General features: G+C 42.6%; 1 protein-coding gene across 4 annotated transcripts in view; it reads left to right on the top strand.

Moving 5' to 3' along the window:
* Positions 1-2,122: 2,122 nt before the first annotated feature.
* Positions 2,123-19,448, top strand: part of EPB41L4B (erythrocyte membrane protein band 4.1 like 4B) — a 592,948-nt gene continuing 575,622 nt past the window's right edge. For all 4 annotated transcript variants that reach the window (XM_075826848.1, XM_075826847.1, XM_075826846.1 and 1 more), the window contains exon 1: positions 2,123-3,104. In XM_075826848.1, the coding sequence (XP_075682963.1) occupies positions 2,793-3,104 (312 nt within the window). In that variant the 5' untranslated portion in view covers positions 2,123-2,792. The remainder of the gene's footprint in view (positions 3,105-19,448) is intronic.

Below are 19,448 nucleotides of genomic sequence, written 5' to 3'. Positions count from 1 at the left end.
CATACCACCCATCATCTCGCTGCAGATCATACAGTGACTACATTACTGATTAGAGGCAGAATGAACATTTACATTAAGTGACTCACCGATGACGTCTCAGATTCTACTTAATTTTCTCCATCCGGTCCAGACCTCTATGATGACTTCTCCCGGTCACAGACCATTTCTGCAGTTTGCCGCTCAGATGTCTTCAGCATCTCACTTTTCAAACATTTCTACACCCATAAACAAAGATAAAGTTCTCATTTAACCAAACACTACGCCCGTAAATATAATACCACCATACACTGCACCTCTAATTATAATAGCACCATACACTGTGTCCCACACACACACACCATGGCCCCTGTAGATAATGCCTGCCATAGAGCCCTCTGTAGATAGTGCCCCCCATATAGCCCACCCCTGTATATGGTGTCCCACATATAGCAACCCCTATAGTGCTCCACAGATAGCCCACCCCTGTATATAGCCCCCTGTAGATATAGCCCACCCCTGTATATAGTGCCGCACATATAGCCCACCCCTGTATATAGTGCTCCACATATAGCCCACCCCAGTATATAGCCCCCCCTTGTAGATAGAGCCCCCAGTAGATAAGGCCCTCCTGTAGATAAAGCCACCCCCCATAGATAAAGCCACCCCCCGTAGATAATGGCACACACTTTTTTATTAGGATAAAAAAAAAAAACTATACAAACTCACCTTAATCCCGTTCCTGCGCTGTCCGGCGGCAATGGAGACTTGCTCTCTTCTGCGCAGGTCTCCTGGGGTTGAACGACACAAGCAGCGTAATGACGTGATCGCGCCGCTTGAGTCTATGAAAGGCGCTGATTGGCAGGGCAGAATGACTCCCTGTCAATCAGCGCCTTTCAATGATGCAAGCGGCGCAAAGTATCACGCCGCTTCACTCATAGAAATGCGCTGAATGGCCGGGCACGGAATGTACCCGGCCATTCATTCCTTCTAATTGTACCTGTGTCCTATAGACGCAGGTACAATTATAGTGCAGGAGGGGGTGGCGGCGGCTGGTTTCAGTGGCGCCACCGACCCTCACAGAGGCAGCAGGCCGCCGTCATGGACGGTGCGGCCCTGGCGCCCCCCTCTAAGTTGCACCCGGGGCACATGCCCCGTCTGCCCCTCCCCCCCCCAGCAACGCCCCTGGTCTGTGTGATGCTATCTATAGGGACAGTGGTGTAAAGAGGGATTCTTTCACTGATGCCTATAATTGCTGTATATAAGGCCTGGTTTACACGAGCGTGTGCGTTTTGCGCACGCAAAAAACGCTGCGTTTTGCGTGCGCAAAAGGCACTTAACAGCTGCGTGTGTCATCAGTGTATGATGTGCGGCTGCGAGATTTTCTCGCAGCCGCCATCATTTTGACACTCCGTTTAGATGTTTGTAAACAGAAAAGCACGTGGTGCTTTTCTGTTTGCATTCAGAGTTTGACAGCTGTTGCGCGAAGCACGCAGTTCGCACGGAAGTGCTTCCGTGCGACCTGCGTGGTTTTCACGCACCCATTGACTTCAATGGGTGCGTGATGCGTGAAAAACGGGGAAATATAGAACATGTCGTGAGTTTTACGCAGCGCACTCACGCTGCGCAAAACTCACGGACTGTCTGCACGGCCCCATAGACTAATATAGGTGCATATGACACGCGTGAAAAGCACGCGCGTATATTACGCTCGTCTAAATGATGCCTGTCTATTTTACTGCTGGACTTGTAATATTGTACTATTTAAAAAAGTAATTAAAACTCATTTCAAATAAGTTTTCCTATTCTCTTATTTAGTCGCTATATTAGCGTTTACTGGGGGTATTACTTTTGGTCATCAGATCGCCCACCATTGATGGAGACTTGCCCTGCTCCCTAACTGCCCCGCTCAGGAGCTGCCAAGACTCAGAGGGAACATTGGTCTATAAGTACGACACTGGCGAAACTGACTTCAGGTCTGTCCTCCTCGGCCTGCAGTGCTGACAGGGTTAAAACACCTGCTGCTGCTGTCCTGTCAATAGAATGGCTGGGAAGAGAGCCAAACTCCTGTGAGGGAGGAGACACGACACACAGGAGAGGAGGCGGCGGCAGGAGGGGGGAGGCACCGCTAAACAAACCGTGTCTGTGTCATTCCAGTTTTCTACAAGAGGAGGAAGCGAACACTTCCAACAAGTGAATGCCGGAGACAGACGTGGAAGAAAAGAGGCTGTTACCGCTGTCTTATCCATGAAGAGAGACAATTGTAACTAGCGGGGCAGCAGTCCGCTCATGTACTGCCGACCTAACACCTCTACCTGCGGTCAATGACCAGGAGCAGCAGCCTTGTCCATAGCCATTACTGTGCGCTCCCCAGGATGGTGCCTGCAGCCTGGCAGGGTGTCCGTGCTGCCGCCTCCCTCTGTACAAGCACTAGAACAAGCTGCAGCACCTCGGTCATGTGTGTGGACGTGTGAGCTACGTCCCGGCGGGGAAACTTTCCTCAGGAACACGGCTGTCGCACTGTGAAGGAGGAACTTGTTCTCCACAGGGGCCAGTAGTGCCTGAGAGGAGCTCACCTGTACTGCTGCGGGGCCCTATTGGAGGAAGACTTCCTATACTCCGCGTCCACTTTACTTGTCCGGCTGCTCCTGTACACGGACTGCACGCGTTACCGCTCAGTGTGGAGTTGTGAGCAGGCATTGATCAGTTATCGCTCAGAGATCGGAAGCCTTCCTATTTATTACACAGGGCTGAGCTTCATATAGTTTTATTACCCAGGAAGAGGAGGACAGGGTTAAAGAGGGAGGTGGTGAAAGATGATGCTGCGGTTCCTACGGAGGACCTTTGGTCGGCGGTCGATGCAGCGGCACGGAGGGAGAGGTGCAGTTGCATTGCACAGCGCTGGTGTTAGGGATGAGCGAGATGGAGGGACTATGGTGATGAGGGCTGCTGCCGGCGCCTCTGCTGCCTCCCCTGCTGGAGTGCTGTATCCACAGCAGACCCACCTGATGCCCCCAGTGGTCAGTGGAGGAGCCACAGTTCACATCCCTGCGGCGGGGGACAGCAAGTCCGTGCTGACCTGTAAGGTGCTATTACTGGACGGCACAGACATCAGCGTGGATCTCCCGGTAAGTGCATGGGACGTTATGGTGCAGTGTTTGAGCCTCCTTGTTGGCGATCAGTCAGGGATCAGTCGTGACTAGCAGGCAATGCTGAGAGTACACTAGGTTCAGGGTCATGCTATAGATCATGCACTGTGAATGGCTCTTGTCCACACACGTGATCTAGAAACTTCACTGATCTCTGATTTCCTTTACCTGGCTACAATGTACCATGTGATCTATACAAGGGGTAAGACATGCGCCTCTGCTGGCCATACATTATGGAGATCATTGTCACATGGTGACTGTTCTGTGTGGTTCTAGGAAAAGTGAATCTTTCCACTATCCCAGGTGGCAAATTGTGAATCAAACTATCCAATCAGCACTTTTCTTTCCGGCCATGTGATGTATAATGGCGTACTATATAAAATGCTTCAGTGCGGTTCTGGCGCCATTTGCGGCGTGGAGAATATGTAGATGACAGCTGACTGTCAGGTCATATTTGATTTTGCCATGGTTTGAGAAAATCACAGCAAATCCGCGACTTACCCACGCTATGAGAATTTACCCCTAATCAGTCTTGGGCGAGAACACCACTCCGTTGCTTATGGTTATCGTACTAAAGTGTGTAATGCAATTTCACGTGACCACATGGGTATGCAAGTGTTTGTGCGATTTTATGCGATCACAATATTGAAAAAAAATTCCAACAATGTTACATTTTTTGCAATTGTGGCAAATCACGTAAATTTTTTCCCCTCCCCATAGATTTCTATTAAAATTGCGTGCAAGATTATGTAATTTCAAGCTATAGCGCAATATGATTTTACTAGATCGGTTTTACACGTGCAGTTTGCTATGATGCGATGTACAATTGTGATACACTTTTATTACATCTTCTATTGCGTTGCGATCTCAAGATTTGGCATGCTTGAACACTGCTCCAAGCAAACTCCTCTTTGCCATGGTTATGGAGCTGGGGTTCCCAGTTCTCAGATGGGTCACCACCATGAGACTGCATGACCATACCATGCAGGCAAAGCAAGTAGTGCTATACGCCAGACTATGGGAGACCAAGCTAGTTTCCCTATACCGGCCAGCTCCCACAGAACAATTTTTAACCATAAAAATGGAGACTTTACCGAAAAGAGGAAACATAGGGTGGTTATAGTACAGGGACAGCTTCAGTCAAGTGCAGGCGCTCTGAGCTGTTCTGCTCCTGTCTAATAACATCGGCTGTCAGATTCACAGCCGTCTGCCTCTAAGTGAAAAGATTGCGACACGTTTCTTAAGAGGCGTTCATGAGGCGCATCTATTAAGATTGGCGTATGAAATGAATTGGTTATTAAGATTGGCGTATGAAACCCCAGTCTTAATAAATCTGCCTCCTATAGTTTAAATTTTTATAAATGTAATCCTATAGTATAGGTGCATTAGAAAAGCATTTTAAGTAAGTTTATGTGACTGTTTTTATCTAGTATGAAAATGTAAAGCCTAAAAAATTCTAAACCTAATAAACATTATAAAATTTATAATTTGAATTCATATCCAGGAGGAATTGGAATTAAACCAGAATTATAATAAAGAAGAATAACACCCGCGGGGCACTCAGTGTTTGGACGATATGATTTTTGGTTTGACCGCCAAGAGAATAGAAGAATATTATGAGATTATAGATACCATGTATATTAGACCATAGACTCCACTTTACCGAAAAAGATAGTCCTAATCTCGTGTCATTGCAGAGTTCTGGTGATCACTTGTCTGTCTGTTATAATAACTGGCCAGATATATGTAGTATTAGCCAACCTGTTGCTATAAACTGGTTATGATTGTTACAGCATAACCGGTTTATAGAAACAGGGCCACCGTTTGAAGCAAACCTCGACATACTCTAACATCGTTCCAAGAGAGGCGCAGTGGAACTACAAGTCCAAGAGGACCGAGCGCACACAAGCTGCGATTCCACTGCAAAAAATAGCAACTCAGGAAAAAAAAAATTGATACTTGCCAGATCTCTACGCTTCTGCGTGCAGCCTGGTGTCCAGGGATGTTTCATCCGATGTGACTGCTGCAGCCAATCACAGGCTGCAGCGGTCACATGGCAGGAAATGCCATCCCAGGAGGCCGGGCTGCCAGACGTCGGAGGGACTTCAGGTAAGTATAGGCTTATTTTAACTGGCCGAAAAACTGAACCACAGCGGATATGCTAGGTACTTTTACGCAGCATATCTGCCCTGTGTGAACATAGTCTTACTGCATGCACAAAGTTTAAGCCAATCAACGGAACAGTGAGTAGCGCAATCTTGTGCTCAAACTTAGGCCGGATTCACAAGAGCGTGTTCGGTCTGTGGTATACAGACCGTATGTCGGCGGTATTTACTGGACCGAGCACACTGCAGGGAGCCGGGCTCCTAGCATCATCGTTATCTATATCGCTAGGAGTTCCTGCCTTGCTGCGGAAAACTGTCCCATACTGAAAACATGATTACAATACGAGACCGTTTTCCCACAGCGAGGCAGTGACTCCTAGCGTCCTAGATGGCTATGATGCTAGGAGCCCGGCTCCCTGCAGTGCGTTCGGTCCGGGAAGTACTGGCGGCATATGGTCCGTATATCACGGACCAAACACGCTCGTATGAAGCCGACCTTATAGCCGCTTGGCCAATACTACATAGATCTGGCCAGTTAAATTTTTTATAACCGACAAGTGAACATCACCAGAACTCTAGTGTCGCACGAGGTTATGACTATCATTTGAGATAAAGTTGCTCCTACGGTCTTGTATACTTGTAACATATTTGCCATCTATTATTGCATACTATTGTCGATCAAACTAAAAAATAATGTATTGTCCAAATACCGTGAGGATCCCACGGGCGTTGTTCTATTTAAAGAGGCTCTGTCACCAGATTATCAAATCCCTATCTCCTATTGAATATGATCGGCGCTGCAATGTAGATAACAGCAAAGTTTTCTTCTTCTTTTTTTTTTTTTTGGAAAACTAATTTTTGCCCAAGTTATGAGCAATTTAATATTTATGCAAATGAGCTTTTCAATGGACAACTGGGTGTGTTTTCTCGTTTTACCAACTGGGCGTGTATTGTGTTTTTACCAACTGGGCAGTTTTTGAAGCCAATTTCAGGAGTGGATCCTAAAGAAAGGGAAAGTATATAGAAAGATTCTGCATCACAGTGAGGCCGGATTCACACGAGCGTGTGCGTTTTGCCCGCGCAAAAAACGTGGCATTTTGCGCGCGCAAAAGGCACTTGACAGCGCCGTGTGTCAGCCCCGTATGATGCGCGGCTGCATGATTTTCACGCAGCCGCCATCATTATGACACTCCGTTTGGATGTTTGTAAACAGAAAAGCACGTGGTGCTTTTCTGTTTTCATTCATCCTTTTCACAGCTGTTGCGCGAATCATGCGCGTCACACGGAAGTGCTTCAATGGGTGTGTGATGCGCGAAATGCGCCCAAAGAATGGACGTGTCGTGAGTTTTACGCAGCGGACTTGCGCTGCGGAAAAATTACGCAACTGTCTGCACTGCCCCATAGACTAATATAGGTCCGTGCGATGCGCGTGACTTATATCCCGTTCGTCTGAATAAGCCCTTACAAGCAGAGCCACAGAACAAAATATATCAATGTGCACTGCACGAAAATAAAGACTGGAGCAGCAGAGGATTTTGTGTGGCACGTACAGCTACTTTACTGAGGGACCGCAGGTGGACATGAACGGAGAACTCTAATAAATGGTATGTCTGTCCCCTTTGAACCTTTTGTAGGTCATGAGCTGCTTTCAAATATAAGCGGTGGTGTTAAACCACAGTGAATATTGTTGGTTAAAACAGATATGACGAAGTAATATGGATCTTGTCCTAGTGTTAACTGCCAGTGATATGGTATTCACCCTCGTACCAAGTTCTCGTAATGCTACGACCTCTTCGATGCCACTAGTGCACAATAGGGTCTGCAAATAAAAAAGACCATGCACAGGGATTCGATTAGTTGTTGCACTCCAGCGGTTCACCAAAATGATAAATGCAAAATCAACAAAAATAGGTGAAACCCTCTTAAAACGTAACTTTTAATTTGATAAATATATAATGAAAAAAAAAAACATGCACATGCCATACCCCGTATGTGTATTAGTATGTAGACATACTCAAAAGAGCATAATCTATACAGAATAGGAAATACCTCCCATTTCTTGGACAGCTAGGCAATCCTGAAAAATTCAGCTATAAAGCAAAGTTGTTGTTTTTTTGTCAAATTTTTATTGAACATATCATAAAGCAAAGTTCACAGTTATAAATCCTGCAACCACTCGTGATGAAAATGGATATATTTCACAGCCATACTCAAGATGTGCAATAGGCATTACAAATATGACAAAGCAACATATGCCAAAAGTTTAATACTACACAAAGCACAAAAGGAAGGGGGTTGCAGGAGGAGGTATCGTATCCTAGGTCAAGACTTGTAAAATTACATTCATACCGTCTGTAAACCGCTATTGATCTGTTGAAAACCTTATATTTAACTGAAGCACAGGTAAAAAAACAAGTTATGAAGTACTCACATCGGTTTCCGATGGGCCCCACCAATAAGTAGAGGAAAGGGTCTGGATTCCCTGAACGTGGGCTATGGTAGCCACAATTTAGGGAATTGTGGGTGCGTTTGTGATTGCCAACTGTCCAGTTTCTCTAACCTCAATAACTGATCGACTTAAGTGAGACGCAGATCCAAAGGACCCTGTCTAGCAACTTTAACAGGATAAGTAGTTTGGCTGCCTGCACTCATGCTATTTTTAGTTGGAACCCATGTAGAGTGGGAGGCCATAAAAGTACTGGATCAAGGATAGAGAAGAAGTACATATGGACTGGATAGACCTTTCAACATCTTGACAAAATTTGTGAATGACCAGACCAAAAAGTATGTCTCAATAAGGCTACCTCGGTCCCACATCGCCAGCATAGATTAGAAGGCACAAAGCCTATTTGCTTTAGAAACAAAGGCGTTTTGTACCATTTAGTGACTATTTTAAACAAGTTATGTGGATTGAATCCTGGTTAATTCCGACTCTGTGAACAATCTCTGTAGGTCCTTCTCCCAGCTTCTAATATAAGTCGGGTGGTGGTAGCTTTTAGCGATCGTAAATATTCGTATAATAGGTAAATCATTTTTTCTCATGTTTAAATCCTGTTTCTCCAACCATGACTGGTCCTTTTTTTAAGTGGAAAATCTTTCTGTAATTGAGGTATAAAGTAATGGTGCAATGGTTTTACTGGTTCCTGCAGATTGCCTGATATATTAATCCAGAGGATGTTCCGGAAAAAAAGGGTGAGAGATGATGGGACGTCACCATCCATACTATGCCCTCACTGGGCTCTGTTATCCTAAGCTGCCTATAATTACAGGGCACCCGTCCGGACCCTATCTCCTCAAAAAGCACTATAAACATGCCTTAAAGAGGCTCTGTCACTACATTATAAGTGCCCTATCTTGTACATAATGTGATCGGTGCTGTAATGTAGATTACAGCAGTGGTTTTTATTTAGAAAAGCCATCTATTTTCACCAAGTTGTGGCCTATTTTAGCTTTATGCTAATGACTTTCTTAATAGACAAGTGGGCGTGTTTTTACTTTTGACCAAGTGGGTATTGTAAAGAGAAGTGTATGACACTGACCAATCAGCATCATACACTTCTCCCCATTCATTTACTCTGCACATAGTGATCCTGCATCATACTCACACATTAACGTTACAGAAGTGTCTTGACAGTGAATAGACATTGCTTCCAGCCAGGACGCGATGTCTATTCACGATCCCGACACTTCGGTAGCGTTTGTGCGGGACTTACAGCACAGCAAGCGTAATCTCGCGAGATCACAGTGTAAATGACAGCACAGCGTGATCTCGATGTGCTGTGTGATTAAGTCCCACACAAACGTTACCGAAGTGTAGGGATTGTGAATAGACATCGCGTCACTGTCAAGACACTTCCGTAACGTTAATGTGTTTGTATGTGACAGCACATAGTGAACAACGCAGGATCACTATGTGCTGAATACATGAATGAAGAGAAGTGTATGACGCTGATTGGTCCACGTCATACACTTCTCTCCACAACGCCCACTTGGTCAAAAGTTAAAAAACGCCCAGTTGTCTAAGAAAGTCATTAGCATAAAGCTAAAATAGGTCAAAACTTGGTGAAAATGTATCGTTTTTCTAAATAAAAACCACTGCTATAATCTACATTACAGCGCCGATCACATTATGTAGGAGATAGGGCACTTCTAGTGTGGTGACAGAGCCTCTTTAAGGGTATGTTCACACGCTGAGCCAAAAACGTCTGAAAATACGGAGCGGTTTTCAAGGGAAAACAGGACCTGATTTTCAGACGTTTTTTTTGAGCAACTCACGTTTTTCGCGGCGTTTTCGCTCCGTTTTTGGAGCTGTTTTCAATAGTCTATGAGAAAACATCCCAAGAAGTGTCCTGCACTTCTTTTGACGAGGCTGTAATTTTTACGCGTTGTCTTTTGACAGCTGTCAAACGACGACGCGTAAATTACAGGTCGTCGGCACAGTACGTCGGCAAACCCATTCAAATGAATGGGCAGATGTTTGCCGACGTATTGGAGCCGTATTTTCAGGCGTAAATCGAGGCATAATACGCTTCGTTTACGCCTGAAAATAGGTCGTGTGAACCCAGCCTAACTGATGTTAGGTCAAAATACTCCTGATTCAGCTGCCAACAACTGGGGAGCCACATGCAGATGGTCCGAAAGCCACTAGTTGTTGCTGAGCCACTGGTTGGGAAACACTGTTATGGATTCTTAATGCTTTATGCACTTTCTGCTTTTTTGCAGTTAATTTGGCTATGGTAGTAGTGTTACAATTAAATGCCTACCAACTCATTGATGATACTACATTGTATACATGAACTTGTTCACTATGCCCTATGGTTGAGGGTTTCCAAGTAACATTAATACTGTTGACTTTGCTGCATTTATACTTATCTGGAGAAAGTATATTTGTCTATTTTTGTTTTTATAGCAACAGTTGTCTGAGTACATAAGTAGGCTGTACTGTTTTAAAAAACAAAACAAAAAAAACCTGCTATAGTGTGTTGAACTAGAGAAATCAGTTGTGCTTCACTTCTAGCCAATATACACTACCGTTCAAAAGTTTGGGGTCACCCAGACAATTTTGTGTTTTCCATGAAAACTCACACTTCTATTTATCAAATGAGTTGCAAAATGACTAGAAAATATAGTCAAGACATTGACAAGGTTAGAAATAATGATTTTTATTTGAAATAATAATTTTCTCCTTCAAACTTTGCTTTCGTCAAAGAATGCTCCATTTGCAGCAATTACAGCATTGCAGAACTTTGCCATTCTAGCTGTTAATTTGCTGAGGTAATCGGGAGAAATTTCACCCCATGCTTCCAGAAGCCCCTCCCACAAGTTGGATTGGCTTGATGGGCACTTCTTGCGTACCATACGGTCAAGCTGCTCCCACAACTGCTCTATGGGGTTGAGATCTGGTGACTGCGCTGGCCACTCCATTACAGATAGAATACCAGCTGCCTGCTTCTTCTCTAAATAGTTCTTGCATAATTTGGAGGTGTGCTTTGGGTCATTGTCCTGTTGTAGGATGAAATTGGCTCCAATCAAGCGCTGTCAACAGGGTATGGCGTTGCAAAATGGAGTGATAGCCTTCCTTATTCAAAATCCCTTTTACCTTGTACAAATCTCACACTTTACCAGCACCAAAGCAACCCCAGACCATCACATTACCTCCACCATGCGTCTCACAAATGTTCTTCTGTGTGAACCAAACACCTCAAACTTCGATTCATCTGTCCATAACACTTTTTTCCAATCTTCCTCTGTCCAATGTCTGTGTGCTTTTGCCTATATTAATCTTTTCCTTTTATTAGCCAGTCTCAGATATGGCCTTTTCTTTGCCACTCTGCCCTGAAGGCCAGCATCCCGGAGTTGCCTCTTCACTGTAGACGTTGACACTGGCGTTTTGCGGGTACTATTTAATGAAGCTGCCAGTTGAGGACCTGTGAGGCGTCTATTTCTCAAACTAGAGACTCCTAATGTACTTGTCTTGTTGCTCAGTTGTCCAGCGGGGCCTCCCACTTCTCTTTCTACCCTGGTTAGAGCCTGTGTGTGCTGTCCTCTGAAGGGAGTAGTACACACCGTTGTAGGAAATCTTCAGTTTCTTGGCAATTTCTCGCATGGAATAGCCTTCATTTCTAAGAACAAGAATAGACTGTCGAGTTTCACATGAAAGCTCTCTTTTTCTAGCCATTTTGAGAGTTTAATCGAACTCACAAATGTAATGCTCCAGATTCTCAACTAGCTCAAAGGAAGGTCAGTTTTATAGCTCCTCTAAACAGCAAAACTGTTTACAGCGGTGCTAACATAATTGCACAAGGGTTTTCAAGTGTTTTCTAATCATCTATTAGCCTTCTAACACGGTTAGCAAACACAATGTACCATTAGAACACTGGAGTGATGGTTGCTGGAAATGGGCCTCTATACACCTATGTAGACATTGCATTAAAAACCAGACGTTTGCAGCTAGAATAGTAATTTAGCACATTAACAATGTATAGAGTGTTTCTGATTAATTTAATGTTTTCATTGAAAAAAACTGCTTTTCTTTCAAAAATATGGAAATTTCTAAGTGACCCTAAACTTTTGAACGGTAGTGTAAATCCTACCACTCTTGTCCATAGGCTGTATCTGGTATTGCAACTCTGCTTTATTTACTACGATACCATACAGCCCATGGACAAGATTGGTGCTGTTACTAGAAAGCAATGCTTTCATCTTCAACCACCATTTTCAATGAAGCACTTCAAGAAAATTTTCCTAGATCTCTTTTGGAAAGCTTTTAAAAATTGTTGTTTTACATGTGGTTTTCCCTGACTGTACTTTTATCTCTTGAAGAGATGCAGGCATATTGTATTCTATAGGAGATCCTTTTCCTTCAGTTAATATTTCGTAATATATTGTGTGTTCCGTGTAACTAGCTTTTTATTACCTGTCCTGCCAACAAAGGCAGTACTATCAATTGTGCGGTGCTTCAGATGGCCTATAATTATCATGTGATTCATACAGTTTATTATTCTGTTTTTATTACATGTTAAATGAACTTTGCTCTTACTCTTTTGCACGTTTTAGTATTTTAACTAATGGCATTCAGTTTCTTATGTTACTATGTAAAGCAAACAAAAGGTATTAAATCCTGAACTTGATAGTCCTGGATTTCAGCTGCTAAAGCATCTGACCAACAAGCCTTAGAGGCTCTGTCACTACATTATAAGTGGCCTATCTCCTACATAATGTGATCGGCGCTGTAATGTAGATTACAGCAGTGGTTTTTATTTAGAAAAACGATCAATTTTGACCAAGTTATGAGCGATTTTAGCTTTATTCTAATTACTTTCTTAATGCCCAACTGGGCATGTTTTTACTTTTGACCAATGGGGGCGTTGTGGAGAGGTGTATGACGCTGACCAATCAGCATCATACACTTCTCTCCATTCATGTAATCAAAAGAACCTATAGACACAAGGTCAAATACTAGCACAAACGTGATAAATATAGAAATTAATTTTATTAACAGACAGATCCAAAAATGTTAAGAGGAGTCCTACAATGAAAAAAGGCATCCACCTATGCAGGACATACTAAAGTGAAATCAGGGTATGAACATATGTGATAGAGGCACATGAAATCAAGGTCTATCAGAAATGCGCTGGTTACGCCTAGCATGCAATAAATGGGCAGTGCGCATTAAAGTGCTACGTGCAATGTAAAGTGCTATTGTATGTACAAAACACCACTAGGGTGTATGTAAATGTAGCGCACATGCAAGACATGAACAGAAAATCATTAGGGCCATACAACGAAGGTTGCACACAGCCCTAAAAGAGTTAAAACATATGCCTGTATGGGTGAGGGTACATACCAAGGTTCATAATCCCACATAGAGGCGACGCCAATGACCGACGCGCGTTTCGGCAAATGCCTTCGTCGTCAATAGCCCCTCAAACATTTTCCCCACGATGGATGTTAAGCTTACTGGTCTATAATTACCCGGGGAAGTGCTAGAGCCCTTTTTGAAAATAGGCACCACATTTTGCCTGCGCCAGTCCCTTGGCACTATATCAGTCACTAGAGAATCTCTAAATATTATGAAGAGGGGGACAAAAATAACTGAACTAAGCTCTTGAAGAACTCTAGGGTGTAACCCATCTGATCCCGGGGACTTGTGCACATTTATTTCACTTCGCTTGGACCATATCTACATGCAGCCAATTCTGTATTAACAGCACTGGCACCGGCTACATCAGCTGCTCTTTCTTCTGTTGTATATACAGAGCTAAAGAACCCATTTACTAACTCTGCCTTCTCTTGATCCCCTGTGACCAACTTCCCATTACCATTATCAGGGGTCCTATATGTTCAGACCTTGGCTTTTTTGCATTTATATACTTGAAGAATTTTTGGGGGATTTGTTTTACCATCATTGGCCACCTGCCTTTCATTTTGTATTTTTGTTGATTTTGATTACCTTTTTACAGATTTTATTAAGCTCTTTATTACCAAAGGCTACAGCTGTACCCTCAGATTTGTGCATTACATTTACATACACCCTAGTGGTGTTTTGTACATACAATAGCACTTTACATTACACGTAGATCTTTAATGCACACTGCCCATTTATTGCATGCTAGGCGTAACCAGTTCATTTCTGATAGACCTTGATTTCATATGCCTCTATCACATATGTTCATACCCTGGTTTCACTTTAGTATGTCTTGCATAGGTTGATGCCTTTTTTTCATTGTATGACTCCTCTTTTTAACTTTTTTTTTGTATGTCTGTTAACCCCTTAAGGACACGGCCAATTTTGGCCTTGAGGACAGAGCAATTTTTTTTACATTTCCCTCTTTGCATCCCGACGCTCATAACGCTTTTATTTTTTGTACGACGTAGTTTTATGAGACTTTTGTTTTTTGCGGGACGAGTTGTACTTTATGTACGTACCATTTTTTGGTACAAATACATTGTCGTTTAATTTCTATAAATTTTTAATTAGATTAAAATGCAGAAAAAAGCAGTTGCGCAGCAGTTTTAATATATATATTTATTTTTTTTACACCGATCATCATAAATAATGTTATACATTTGTTGTACAGGTTGTTACGGTCGTTGCGATACCAAATATGTATCATGTTTTGGGACTTATATTTTAAAAAGTTTATTCATTATAAAAAATGTGTTTCTGTGTATTTTATTTACTTTTTATTTATTTACCTTTTTTTTTTTTTTTTTTTTTTACATTCATTTAACTTATTTTTTTAATCCCTTTAAAGGGATTTATCATTTTGATTTTGTAACTGCAATGTACTGGGATATATCTATATGCCAGTACATTAGCCTGTGTACTGATTGTACACAGGCAGTTGTTAGGGCATACCTCAGTATGCCCTAACAGGAAATATGTTCAGACAGCCCTGGGGTCCTTCAATGGACCCTGGGCTGTCTGGCCATATGAGTTGTGGGCTTTGATCGCGTCAGTTATCTTCTGTGACGTGATCAATGTGCAGTCCCTCCTCTTTGAACGCCGCGATCAGCTTTCATCGCGGCGTTCAAAGGGTTAACAGCGAAGAGAAGATGTTTCTCTCCTCTCCACTGTCAGAGCAGGGTCGTGGCTGTGTATTACAGCCGTTGCCCCGCTCTCGATCGCACACACAGACGGCAGAGACTGCTGTCACACAGGACGAGTATGCTCGTCCTAATGCGCAAAGCGCTCGCCGCTCAGGACGAGCATACTCGTCCTGTGTCGGCAACCAGTTAATACAATTAATTTCTATATTTATCACGTTTGTGCTAGTATTTGACCTCTTGTGTCGATAGGTTCTTTGTGTTTTCGGTCAATGCACCAAGTTACACTTGGTTTACTTATGTGGTTCTCGTCAATGTTCTACAATCCTAACAAAACTTTTTTGTTTATTACGTATTATCAGCTAGTACATACATTATATTATTGTTCATTGAGACAGCCCATTCACTCTTCATGTGTACAAATTGGTTGTGTATTCATGTAATCAGTACATAGTCATCCTGCGTTGTTCACCCTGTGCAGTCAAATACTCGCACATTAATGTTACTGAAGTGTCTTGACCGTGAATAGACATCACCTTCAACCAGGACGCGATGTCTATTCACAATCCCGACACTTCGGTAACGTTTGTGTGGGACTTACAGCACAGCAAGCGTAATCTCGCGAGGTCACGCTGTAAATGACCGCACAATGTGAGCTCGATGTGCTGTGCTGTAAGTCCAACACAAATGTTACCGAAGTGTCGGGATTCTGAATAGACCTCCTGTCCTGGCTAGATTGATGTCTATTCACTGTCGAGTCACTTCTGTATGTGACTGCGCATAGTGAACAACGCAGTGTCACTATGTGCTTAATACACGAATAGAGAGAAGTGTATGACGCTGATTGGTCAGCGTCATACACTTCTCTCCACAACGCCCACTTGGTCAAAAGTAAAAACACGCCCAGATGGGCATTAGTCATTAGCATAAAGCTAAAAATTTGAAGTATAAATGTATTAACCTGTTTATATGATGGGAAGCAATTGTTCAAAAAACATTTTTTTCAAGAGAGCCCACTAACAGAAGTGATGGCAGATCTTAGACATGCCATCACTTCCCAATCAGTGGGGATCTGAGCACTGGGGCCCCCGGGCATCTGCAGAATGAAGGAACCGGCAGCACTAGCTAAGCGCTACAGCTCCTGTACGGATTTTCCCAGCGCAGTGAAACTCCAGGCCACTCTTGCTCAGGACTACGGTATATTGAGATGCATGTACATTCAACTTTCATGATCTGGCAACTGCAGTCCAATAAACATGTTCATAGGAAAAAAACTGGCAAGAAAGACCTGAAGTTGTTCAACAGTTGCTGTCAAGATATGTTGTGGTGTTGTTTTTTTTTTTTTTTTGTGTTCTGACCTAAAACAAGTATATAATACACGTTGTCGATTTGTTTGACATAGTAGTCCCAGGTGTCGATATGGGATAATGTTAAAAAAAATTGTCTTTAATGATTAATACAGCTTTCTATCGTCCGTTGTTACTTCCTCACTGTTTTCAAGATCTTACTGTTAGTGACTGCATAGTTTGCTTGCCTGAAAATGTCTTGGTCTACAGTTGTAGTGCTTATTAGAACAGAGAACTCGAATACACTAAAAATAGACACGTTTTTGTTCACTGACAGCAAGTAGACGTCTTGAAAACGGAGGAATTGAAACAGAGTATTAAGGCCACATGCACACTATGCGTATTACATGCAGATTTTCCCGTGGGAAATACGCAGGGTAGTATAGTACCAGCAAAGTAAATGAGATTTCCGTTAATCCCATCTACATGCTGCTGAAGTTCTCTGCACATAAACTGACCTGGAGTGCGGATTTTAAAATCTTCACGGCATGTCAATTTTATGAATGGGTTTTTTTTTTCCCGCAGCGTGGATCTTTGCTGCTACTGTAAATACTACAAGATTAATGCACAGAATTCCATTGTGGATATTTTGCAGCGTTTACACTATGTGGGAATCCGGCCTTAGGTTATGTTCCCAGACACATGATATGCTGCAGATTTTCGGCAACAGAAAATCTGTAGCAGAATCTCGGGAAAAACTCTGGTTAACCCCTTAATGACCAGCCTATTTTATACGTTAATGACCAGGCTATTTTTTAAATTTTTCAATCGTCGCATTCCAAGAGCTATAACTTTTTTATTTTTGCGTCGACATAGCTGTATAAGGTCTTGTTTTTTGCAGGACAAGTTGTATTTTTTAATAGCACCATTTTGGGGGACATAATTTATTGATTAACTTTTATTAACTTTTTTGGGGGGGGGGGGGGGGAATAGAAAAAAAATCTGAAATTTCGCCACTCTTTTTTGCGTCCTAAATCTACGCCGTTTACCGTGTGCTATAAATAACACAATAACTTTATTCAGCGGGTTGTTTTACGATTGCAACGATACCAAATTTGTATCGTTTTTGTATGTTTTACTACTTTTATACAGTAAACGCTTTTTTTCAAAATAATTTGTTTTTGTGTCTCCATATTTGAAGAGCCGTAACGTTTTTATTTTTTCACCGATGCGGTTGTATGAGGGATTTTTTTTTGCGTGACGACTTGTAGTTTTTATTGGTACCATTTTGGAGTAGATGCGACTCTTTAATCACATTTTTTTTAAAGTCAGGATTCACAGAAAACCGCAATTTTTCCACCTTTTTTTTATTTCATTTTTTACGGCGTTCTCCGTACGCGTTAAGTAATGTAATAGCTTTATAGTCGGGGTCGTTACGGACGCGGCGATACCAAATATGTGTAACTTTTTTACTTTTATTTTGTTTGTAATACTAAAGCAGTTTGTAAGGGAAAAAAGTGGGTTTTTCATATTTTTTTCACTTTTTTTTTTTTTTTTATTAACTTTAACTTTTTTTTAACTTTTTTACTAGTTCCATTAGGGGACTTTAAAATGCGATTCTGCGATCGCTATTATAATACACTGCAATACTTCTGTATTGCAGTGTATTATTCCTGTCCGTTTAAAACGGACAGGCATCTGCTAGGTCATGCCTGCGGCATGATCTAGCAGGCATTCATTACAGGCAGACCTGTGGGCCTTTATTAGGCCCCCAGCTGCCATGGGAGACACTGACACTCGGTGATCGTATATCACCGGGTGTCGGTGGGAGAGGGAGAGAGCGCTCCCTCCCGCTCTCCAAAACCACTCAGATGCGGTGCGCGCTATTGAGCACCGCATCTGAGGGGTTAAACGGGTGAGATCGATACTTATATCGATCTCACCCGGCAGAGCAGGGAGATTTGACAGCTCCCTGCTCTGTTTACTTATTCCGATGCCGCGACGTGAAAAGTCTATGGCATCGGAAAAAGGCCCGTTAGTGACCGACGTAAAAAGACTATGGGCCGGTCACTAACGGGTTAATCTGTCACAGAAATAGTGTTGTGTTCTTTTTCTGCTCCTATTGCTGTGGAAAAGCCGCATTTTTTTTTTTTTTTTCCGCAGCGGTTTTACCTACGTATTTAGTGTTAAACATTGGTCATAGCAAAGTATATGTGCACCTGTAGCTTTCCAGCGGTTTTGACTGTTTCCGCTGCGTAAACGCTGTTAAAAGCGCAATAACCTAAATCTGTTGCAGAATTTATGCTCCCTGTTGAAGTCTAAGGGCCAAGCCAGCAGCAGTTCTGCACGGAACGTGCTGCATAAATTGACATGCTGCGTAATTGACAAACGCACCGCAGAACTCTTTCCGCACGAGTTTTCTGCAGCGTGGGCATGAGCTTTTCTAAATCTAATTTGCTTTGATGCTACTGTATATGCTGCAGAATTTACACTCAGAATTCCGCAGCCTAAGGTTGGGTTAGTACACGTAGTGAAAATGCTGCTGAATTTCCGCAACGGAAAGCTGCAAAGTGGACGACCTTTGACTAAATCTCCTCTACGTGCTGTGGGAAAAATCCGCTGAGAAAACGTTCATTAATTCACCTGCGGTATTATATTTTTTGTTGCTGCGGAAACGTATTGATTCTGCTGCAAAAATTGCAAATCTGCAATAAAAACTTTTTTTTTTGTTTACATTTAATTAAAAAGTCTACTTACACCCCTGGCGTTGTCATAGCAATGGCGCCTTTTTCTTTCCGGCTGTTGTCTGTACAGCCCGCCTCCTGGGATGTTTGATCAAATGTGACTGCTGCAGCCAATCGCGTGCTGTAGCAGTCACATGTGCTAAAGAATCATCAAATCCCAGGCTGCACAGAGAACAGAGGGATGCGCCGCTATGTTCACACCAGTGAGGTAAGTATTGGCTTTTTTATATTTTACACCTGTTTTTCGCAATGACTATTCCAGCCAAAAATAGACACCAGGTTTTTCTTAATTTTTTGCTGGAGTTCCCTGTGGGTTCTAGGTATGATATGCTGCGTACTTTTACACAACGCGTCTGACTTGTGGGAAAATAACCCATATTTTGATGCAGAAACAGTGTCTGAATCTGCTCCAGAAAAACTTCAAAATTGCCCCTCATTGATTTCAATGGGAGGCAGAGGTGTTTTTTTCAGTCGTTTCTGCCTCTGACCTCTCATTAGAATCAATGGGAGGCAGAAAAAAACCTGCAGCACTAGTTTTGACGAACAAATTTTTCTAATGTAGGAATTGCCAGTGTTTTTTTGAGGCAAACACATTTACAAAAAAGGGAAAACTGATCGGTCTTCTCTCTTTTTTACTGT

Source organism: Rhinoderma darwinii, chromosome 5 (assembly GCF_050947455.1).
Source record: "Rhinoderma darwinii isolate aRhiDar2 chromosome 5, aRhiDar2.hap1, whole genome shotgun sequence".
In the NCBI taxonomy this organism is placed as follows: Eukaryota; Metazoa; Chordata; class Amphibia; order Anura; family Rhinodermatidae; genus Rhinoderma; species Rhinoderma darwinii.
This window is presented reverse-complemented; position numbering and strand designations above follow the sequence as displayed.